This window comes from Pollicipes pollicipes, unplaced genomic scaffold, assembly GCF_011947565.3.
Source record: "Pollicipes pollicipes isolate AB1234 unplaced genomic scaffold, Ppol_2.1 Scaffold_4740;HRSCAF=5597_pilon_pilon_pilon, whole genome shotgun sequence".
Taxonomy (NCBI): Eukaryota; Metazoa; Arthropoda; class Thecostraca; order Pollicipedomorpha; family Pollicipedidae; genus Pollicipes; species Pollicipes pollicipes.
This window is the reverse complement of record NW_023596545.1, coordinates 11,993,350-12,002,955: the sequence shown is the minus strand read 5'-3', so window position 1 is coordinate 12,002,955 and position 9,606 is coordinate 11,993,350. Positions and strand designations below refer to the sequence as shown.

Below are 9,606 nucleotides of genomic sequence, written 5' to 3'. Positions count from 1 at the left end.
ACGGTGAGGACGAGTACGAGACCCGCGGCCAGTGGGGGCAGCGGCGGCGGCCGGCCGACCGCGGCCGACCGCCGGCCGCGCCGCACCACGCCGAGCCCCCGCGCCGGGGTCCCGCCGGGCCCCCGGAGCGGGACCCGCGCGGCAGACGCCGCACCGACGAGTACGGGGACCCCCCGGCCGGCCGCGGCGGCCGGCACTCCGACAACGGCTCAGGTGAGGCCGCCAGTGGAGTGTGATTTGTGTGCAGACCGTGGTGTTTCGTTGATCGGGCAGCTGGCTGGGTTGCCTGGTACAGATCGCGCCGCTCTATGCGGTGTTTGCGGCCCAGGCTCCGGTTTGCAGCCCAGGTGACTTAGTTATAATTTCTGTGAACCGCATCATGATTGAGATTAAATTATGTTCGCTCACACACATATTCGTTTTGAGCTCCACGATTTCCGTTGCGTCATCCCCCACCCGCTCAAGCACCAGATCATGTCGGGCACCTGCAGAGAGCGGGTGTCTATCGGGGCCGCGCCCAGCGTCAGACCACGGAGACATGCATTGCGCTAACGCCGTGCCGGCGAGGTCATGCCCGTGCTGAAGCGTGTCCTGGTGCCGCGCGGCAGGCTACCGGAGTGGGACGCACTCGTCGTCGGCGCCGGCGCGCCGCGGCGGCCCGCGCGAGGAGCGCATGCGCATCTTCGTGGCGCTGTTCGACTACGACCCGCCCACCATGTCGCCCAACCCAGACGCCTGCGAGGACGAGCTTCCGTTCCGCGAGGGACAGCTGATCAAGGTCAGTGGCGGCTGGGACGGCGGAGGACGCAGGCAGGGGCAGCTCGCTCGTCAGGCGCGCTGTGCGGGGTCTGAAGTCTCCAACACGGAAGTGGGTGGCATGGCAAGTGTTGGCGACTGGCTCTTGCTCCGCGTGACTAGATGATCGTGGAAGGCCTCGCGCTTGTGTACCATCTCCGCGCTGGGTGTGATGTTGAAATCGGCGATGGCATATTTGTCGTAGTCCCCTTGGTGATTTTGTCAGCGAGAACTGCGCCGGGTACCGCACCCGACCACCAAATCCCGATCACACCCACTGTGCCCCGCACCCGCTCAGATCTACGGCGAGAAGGACGCCGATGGCTTCTACTGGGGCGAGGCGTCCGGCCGGGCCGGCTACGTGCCCTGCAACATGGTGTCCGAGGTGCAGGTGGACGATGAGCACACGGCGCACGAGATGTTGCGCGAGGACGACAGAACAGGTCGGCAGACCGGTTAGTGGCGCTGCCTGGTGTCGCCCGGCCGACCGGCCGCCGACTGCCGGCGGCCGGGGCAGGCGTGACCGGCGTTTCGTGTTCGGGGTCGGTGGCGTCTGGGCCCGAGCGACGTGTAATTCCGATGTACAGGTTCATGCATGTTTTGACGTAGGTAATTGTTTTTTTCGTGTTAATGCCTCTTTGGGGTAATCTCAAAGCCCGTTCAGTGTTGTGGCCTCCCTGTTTGTCCGCCAGTTAGCGGTTATTGAGCGGTCGGTGCTGCCTCGGCGCGGCGCTGAACGAGTTAAGCTTTTGGTGAACAGTCATCACGTGATTCGCGTTTGCTCGACCTCCGCCTGAGTGTCGATGGCCGATGCCTGGCGTGTCGTCACGACTCTCGTGACGCCATCCACCCGGCGAACGCTGCCAACGTCACCGACTGAACACCGGCCGGTTCGGCCGGTCCTGGTCCCTGATTGGTTGGCTGCGCCTGACGTGGGCGGGGCCGCGCGCCGCCAGGTCGGCCGCGTGCCTCGGGCGAGGGACGCGGCGGCCGCTCGCGCGGCCAGGAGGACCGCTGGGGCGACATCTACTCCAGCACGCCCGTCCGCCGCATGGTGGCGCTCTACGACTACGACCCGCAGGAGCTGTCACCCAACGTCGACGCCGAGGTCAGGCCCGGGCCAAGGTCGTGCTCCGATGGGGGTGTCGCGAGGGCGTGACCTTACTGAGGTGGCGCGGCGTGCGCTCCCCGTGCTCGGGGCCGGCGGCTCAACTGTGTAAGACAGCTGTCGGACGTGACGTCACGGCGACGTGTCGGCGACTCGGCTGTCCACGTTCGTTTGCGGCCGGGCTCACTGGATCCCTGCGGCGTCACGTCCGACAGCTGTCGGGGGTGACGTCACGGCGCCGAGTGCCCTCGGGCGCCCATTGATGTCGTGCCGTGACGGGCGCCTCTCGTTGCTGGCGCCACTTGACTGTGTGTTACCTGCTCCGAGAGATGGCACTGATGTCGCAGTTATGGCTGCTGGGGTTCGATGGCGGCCCGGCTCACTGGATCCCTGTGGGCCACCGGTGGAGGCCCACAGGGATCCACCGGTGGCTGGCACGTGAGCCACCGGTGGATCGATGAGCCCACGCTCGGACGTCCGACTGAGCCGTACGGAACACCTTCGCTGCCTTCGACGGACGAGGTGTTGTGCATGATAGCACTAATTTATAACAGCCGCGGCTATTTTAAGGACCTGATTTGTTACAGCATTAGTGTCCCAGGCGGGACCATTCCCATATCCAGGTGGCTTTCCCCACCAGAGGTAGACATTATCCCCGCGCCATGACTGTCTGCAGGTGGAGCTGTCTTTCAGTACGGGTGATATTATCCACGTCTATGGCGACATGGACGACGACGGGTTCTACCTAGGGGACATTAACGGCGTGCGCGGTCTGGTGCCCTCCAACTTCCTGACGGATGCGCCGCAGGTAGGAAGGCTAGCGCCGCTGTCACGCGCGCAGCGGCCATCTAACGTGCGCATGATCGCGCGCTGAGTCCACTGCTGTGTGCGTCTGGTCCTGCGTCGACCGTCATGTTATTGCCGCGGATGGTGTTTTGAAAGGTGTGAATTATAGTCGGGGACGCTGCGGCATGCCGTGAAAGCACGCGGAATGTGAAGGTGGGATTGTTGGTGCATATGCCGTACCAGTCGCCACGTGATGGCAAGGCGTGGCTGTCGCGCGGAGCAAGCTGTCCTCCTGGCGGCGCGGAGGCGGGGGCCAGCTGACTGGCCGCCGTCCTGCGTGCCGGCCGACCCTGTGACCTGTGCACTGACGGCGCTGTTCAGCACGTAACTGGCACCCGCCCGCCTGCGCCCGGCAGAACTACGAGCGGCGGCGCGCCCACGAGCCGGCGGGCGCGGCGGCGGCGGCCGAGCGCGGCGGCCGGCCCGGCCCGGGCGTGCTCGGCCCGCCCCTGCCGCCGCGCGACAAGGGCGACTCCAGGGACCGGCGGAAAGGTGGGCGGCTGCGGGCGGCGGGGCGGGGCAGGGCAGGGCGGGGCGGGGCGGGGCTGCAGGCTGAAGGCACGGACGAGCGGCGCGCGAGACCCTTCGCCGCGTCGTGACGTGCGCTCCTCCGTGGGGAGGTGGGTCCCGTCCGCCCACACTCGGGGAGGCGACGAGGCCGCGGCGCCACGCGGTTGTGTGATCGGGTTGGCGTCACCGCCCACCTCCGGTTCCCAGGTCACCCGTTCGACTGTGGACCTGCGTGCTGTCAGCGAAGCTGTGTCGCGCTGGTCAGGCGCCACTCGGGCAGGATCGTGGTCGTGTAGGATACAGTGCGGGCTTCCGATCAGGATATCTGCGTGAAATGTACTATATTGTAAAGCATGCGGTACACCGCTTTTAACGCGACCGCGCTATATGCTACAAACGGCCACACGAGGGCTTATTTTCCATCGGCCATTGGCTACCATTTGTCATATTTTGACTTCTCGAGATTTCAAGTCGCATTGGTGGCTTGAGGTTAGGTTGATGATATGGCTCACTTTGTCACGATACAGGGTCGTTTCCTAGCACCTTTATTTAACGCTGGTTTTGGCATGCCGTATAATGTGACCGGTTGGAGTCTGTGGTCGGGGGTCCTTGTGGCAAGAAGCCGGTTGCATTCTCCAGCTTCCCAATTTTGAAGGAAGTGGACCAAAGCCGGAGGTGAATTCATTTGCTGGCCGATTTAGAGATGGGGGGTGGGGAGGGAGGGGGGCGGGTGGGTGCGTGGGGGTGGGGACACGTTTCGCCGATTTTTACCGTTCAGCTCCCCCAACCTACTTTGCAATACTACCCCCGTAGCTAGTGTCTAGGGTGCGTTACTTCACCGCAACAAAGTAGATAGGGCTTCTAGGATAAATCCGCCTTATCAATCTAAGCATCTTGGTAGAAGTACCATATTCAAAACGATATTTGCTCTTTAAAGGCATCAACACGTTTCAGGTAGACCTGGGCCTCCAATATCACGGCCAGTCGCTGCTATCAAGCTGGACTAGCTAGTCGGGGACGGACCAGTTTTCTCTTGTATCAGTTTGGGCAGACCCAGGCTCGTGGCAGAGATAGTGGACGTTGCATTCTGCAGCATTGAGAGTGGACGTTGCATTCTGCAGCATTGCGTAGGACTTGTTTTCTGTTTGACGTTCACAATGAAGCGCAAAATTTCATCTAAACGATACGAAACCAGCCGAGTGGGTAGAATACGAGCCGATTGGTCAGAATACGTCAAACCATATCTTGTACACCGTATGATGTTGCTATGTCTGTGCGTTCAAGGTCATGCCTTTCCACTTCACGACAGAACCTACTAACTGTTCTTTAACCTTTGTTTCTCCCTTTTAGATCCTCCCATCTCTCATGTAGACATTAGTGCAGAGCTTGTCGAAGATCCCATGGTAAGTGGGGCCATAGGTAGATACAGTGCCGCATGATTTATTTGTAACTGCTCTTACCCATTGGTCTTGTGCCCCTGGCATCCATTAAGTCATCTTGCAATTTGCTATATCCGATTAGCACGTAGCATAACTGTATGCTCTTGAATACTCTTTCATTTCCCCGTGACCATACCTATTTCTCTGTCGGTCACACACGTCATGTTCATTTTTCTTGCTTCCCTGTCGCTATTGATCTTCATATTGGGTTTTCTGTGCTCTCGCTTTTGTATTTTGCACCCACGAATTTCTACGCACTTCAGCCTTACACTTCACTTTGTCTCTCACCACCGTGTATTACGCACCTGATGCTTTGATTTCCCGATGACTTGCTCTTTATCTTCTTGTAAGACTTTGCTAGCACATGCTTTTTATCGCTTTGCAGCTCATAAGTTGGACCCCTATTTCAGTGAATTTTCTGAATTTCCACTCCCGTGAAACCATATGGCTGGACTGAACTTCAAATAGGATACCTAAGCTTGCAATAATTGACTGATCTAGGCGTGCGGTAGGCTCGCGCCAGGCTGAGGATTTCTTGGATCTTTGGTTGCACCAATCGAGTTCACCTTCGAATGGTGATTTCAGCATTTTATTAGAGGTTACACATTGCGAGACGCGCATTTTTACAGGTGAGCTGCTGCAACGGGCCTTTATGTCTCAAAATATTTAAGTTTCAGCACGCTGAATCAATAAGGGATGCCGGATAGCGTGTCGTTGCTTTACACTTGTTTTCTGTTCCGCGTTCGGAAAAGGCGTAAGATCTGACGATTTTATCGAAACGGATGGTGTAACCCGCCGCACCAGTTGAAGCTGTGACCAAGTTTAGTAGGCTACTATACTTAACGTATTCTAGCTTTGCTGCGCGCTTTTTTCTGTTTCACCCACACGTAGATGGTGATATTTGGCTCTTGATTTGAAACGAGTCAGAGAACGAGCTGAAGAAGAGAACTCGTGACATTCGTGATCCGACACATGTGTGACGCATATTCTCCAATGCCCTTGTTTTATTGTTTTGTCGTACTTTCCTAAATATTTTATGAAACCTTTTGCGTGAATGGATTTCTGGGATCAGAGTTCGCGCTAATCACTGCTTGTTGTGTAAGCCCTGCCCCCCCCCCCCCCCCCCCCACCATCCAAAGGTGAAATTTCATGTGAACGGTGGAATTTGATGGCGAAAGTTTGACGTACCGCAGAGCTCGGCACGGTCCGTCTTGCTCTGTGGGCACTGAAGTACTAACGCAGGTTGTTTGAATTCAGCCCAACATCGAAGCCTGAGGAATAGCTTATCCACCTATCAGCTTGCATTAAAAGTCAACATTTCATCCGCAGCCTGACTACATTTTATCTGGCTTGTGTCGCCACAGTTCACGCATCGAATACAGCACACAATACACTCGGGTACACAGTAAAGCGCGGTACACAGCACGGCTCTCTACACTAATATACGGGGCAGTATGCTCATATACAGTGCAGTGCACTCATATACGGTGCAGCACGCTCATATACAGTTCAGCATGCCCATATACAGTGCGGTACACTCATACATTGTAGTATACTCTCGTACAATGCAGTAGCACGGGGTGGGTGCATAGACCTCCGCGCGGTAGCTGCAGCATATCTGACGTCCGTGGCGAAAGCAAGTTCAGCGCATCACCATCTCTCTCTGTGGGCTGACACGCCGCCGTCCACCCAGATTCCTCTAGGTCGGGGTCAGCCAAGCGCTCAACACAAAGCCTGTACATTCTGATAACGACTGTCGGAGGCCCTTTTTGGGAGGTGTGGACAATCTCATCGCTTATCTCTGCGTGTTGATGACTCGTCGCGTTTTCGGAATGGTCCAATCTCATGACGTATTTCGGAATGGTGCAGTCTCATCGCGTATTTCGTTGTGGTGTGGTCTCGTCGCGTATCTCGTAGTGGTGCAACCACTCCAGCTGACATTGAGAAGCTTCAGCTCTACTGCGTTCATCGCTAGGTTCCACACACGGTGTCCCGTTTACGTCCAACGATCAGTTCGTCCTGTGCTGATTTTGCATTCGCTTGATCGCATCAGCCCCGAAAAGCGCAAATAATTACACCCATTCAGCCGTTATAACAGGGGGCCGTTATAGTGCGAGAGGTTAATAACACACGGAGTTTAAATCCTTCCAAAAATATCGTTTTCCGGCCGGTTGTCCGCTCCGAGCCACCCCGCGCCACGACCGGACCTCGGACTGCTGCCCGCGCATGCGCGCTGCCTTCGCCCGCGCCACGGTTGACGTTCGTGACACTGGTGCTGACGGGCTGGACGGTGACCGGAACGGGCTTCGGTCAGCCATTGCCGGTTCGCTGCGCGGGCGTGCGGCACGAACTGGCCGCCTTCACTCCTGGGCGGCGATCGTGCGCACGAGCTCGTGGTGCGCTGGCTGTGAGGTCCGCCGTTGTGGCCGTTACTGGCTTTGATCCCGATACAGCAGGCAGAGGAAGAAATGGCCGGACTTGGAAGAATACGGAAGAGATAGGCGGACTTACAGAATGGAGCAGTGGTGGCTGAAATCAAGAAAATTTATGTGATGTCACTTGGCTGTGCATGGGGGGCATGATGCCAGATTTGCAAGCTCTCAGAAAATATGGTACGCATAACTGATTAACCGATGCCCCAAAATTACGCCGATACCCTTCACAGTGAAATGGTGCGTCCGATTGAGCTGCCGCTTGATGGCACGTGCTGTTGTTTTGAAATCGGAGTATTGTCCTCTCTGCAACCACTGTGCACATACTCCAACAACCAACCTAGCCGCAACCGTACTGGGGCCGCTGGCCTGGGGACCCCACCGGCCGATATCTTTTCTTGCGGCATCATCTCGCGGTTACGTGGACACGTACTTCCTCCGGAGGTCTGCATCTCGATCCCAGGCCTCCTGAACCGGACTGACTCGTGATGCCTGTCTGCCTTTGTTATTGCGGTGATGTAGTTGTACTTGAACTTGGTGATGGTGGGGGTATGCCCGCGAATAACGCTGGTGGCAGGAGGAGGGTGGCCGATTGTAATAAACCTTGATCCCCGATCTCAGATTGCTGATAATTTGACGTTGATGACCCCTAGATCTCTCCCCCTCTTTTCTCCATCTCCCTGTCTCTCCCTCTCTCTTACGCTCTCTTTCTCTCTCTCTCCTCTCTCTCTCTCTCTTTCTCTCTCTCTCTTTTTCTCTCTCTCTCGTTCTCGCTCTTGCTCTTGCTCTTGCTCTTGCTCTTGCTCTTGCTCTTGCTCTTGCTCTTGCTCTTGCTCTTGCCCCTGCTCCTACCCTCCCCCACTCTCCCGCTCTCTCCCGTTCTCAATGCCGACCTGCGGTCCCACTGAAGTGCCTTTGTTCCAGACTGTAACAATGGGAGTTTTCACACCGGTAACCTCTGACACCTCCAGCCCCGCCTATCTCCGACCGTTGCACTACAAAACTGCGGGCGCACCGCCGACCTGTCCGCCTACCGACCAGGCCTCCGTCTTGCTTGACCCCCGCCTACCGCCCGTTACCATTGAAACTGCACTCGGCAGGCCTCGAAGCCTACCCCCGCCTTCCGTCCGAACTGAACCTCTGAGCACCACCCTCCGCGTACCTGTGTCGTCGCCTCGCTGGATCTCCAGCCTCTCGCCGTGCCGTTTAACTGTCGCCGTGCTTGCCCCTGCCACTCATCGCACCCGCTGACCCTCCGGCGGCGTTGCAGACGCCCGTGTCGACGACGGCGGCCGCAGCGAGCGGGACGACGGCGAGCGACGCCAGCAGCAGCGCTGGTAGACCGCTGCCGAACGGCGTGCCGCCGCCGCTGGCCGGGCCGCCGCCGGCCACGCCGCTGGCCGACGCTGGCGCCTCGCTGCTGGGCGGCCTCAGCTCGGCCGGCGGCCTGCTGCGCGGCCTGGGCGGCGCCGTGCCCGGCCTCTCGGGCGCCGTGTCCGGCCTGGGCGGCGCCGTGTCCGGCCTGGGCACGGCCATGCCCTCGGGGCTCGCCGGCGGGCTGGGCGGAAGCGCGCCGAGCGCCGCCGCGGCCGGGGACGCGGTCGCCGCCGCGGGCTCAGCCGGGACCGCGACGGCCGCCGGACAGGCGGGCGCTCCCGCCGCCGCCGCCGCCGCCGCCGCCGGCCCTGGCTTCATGCAGAAGCTGGGCGGTGTGACGGGCGAGGCTGGCGGCGCCGTCGAGGGCTTCATGTCGAAGGGCAAGGAGCTCATCTTCAAGCGGTTCGGTCTGTGAGAGAGGCGGTGCAGTGACGCCGCGGCGATCCTCCGGCACCGCCTCAGGCACGGCAGCTGCGGTGGCTGCCGGCTGGCGGATATCTCCTCGTTCGGCTCGCTGCAATGTCCGTCGGCACTGGCCGACCAGCCGGTGTGAAGCGGCGTGGCGCGCCCGTCAGCGAGACCGAGTCTCCCTGGAGGAGACTCGCTGCGGCTGGCGGCTGAGACTCGCGGACGCTTGGCTCAGCTACGCGGCAGCTCTCCGAACCGAAGCCCGCAGCGAGGCAAAATCGACGGGCCGCGCGGTTCGGGAGCTCAGAAATGCCAGCTGGTGTCCAACGTCACAGCTCAGCGCCCATAACTGCCAGCTCAGCTCAGCGAAGCTGTGCGCTTCTGTCGCGGTTGAGAGCTGCGTTCGCAGCGCACGCGCAGGCCGCCTCTGAACCTGTCGATGGTGCCGCGCTGTTCCCGGATGTTAGACGAGGAATGTCGCCGACGTCGATATCGACGCCGGCATGGGCGTCGTTACTGACATTGGTGCGCTTGCGATGTATGGATGGAGACTCACTTCAGACCAGTCATACGATTTGTGGTGGTGCCACAAAGCACGACATGCTTCAGACTTTCCACTCTGTTTTCGCTTCTCTTATGAAAGCAAAGCCCCACTATTTTGTCCGTACCGAATGTGCCAATGCTCACAAAG

At 59.2% G+C, this 9,606-nt stretch overlaps 1 protein-coding gene across 1 annotated transcript in view; it reads left to right on the top strand.

Annotated features, from left to right (window-relative positions):
- The window catches only part of LOC119097928 (RIMS-binding protein 2-like), a 54,179-nt gene extending 50,624 nt beyond the window's left edge, over nt 1-3,555 (top strand). Inside the window, 7 exon segments of the mRNA XM_037220871.1 lie at nt 1-213; nt 609-778; nt 1,094-1,250; nt 1,752-1,903; nt 2,580-2,711; nt 3,106-3,241; nt 3,467-3,555. Of these exon segments, the coding sequence (XP_037076766.1) occupies nt 1-213; nt 609-778; nt 1,094-1,250; nt 1,752-1,903; nt 2,580-2,711; nt 3,106-3,241; nt 3,467-3,555 (1,049 nt within the window).
- Nucleotides 3,556-9,606: the final 6,051 nt, after the last annotated feature.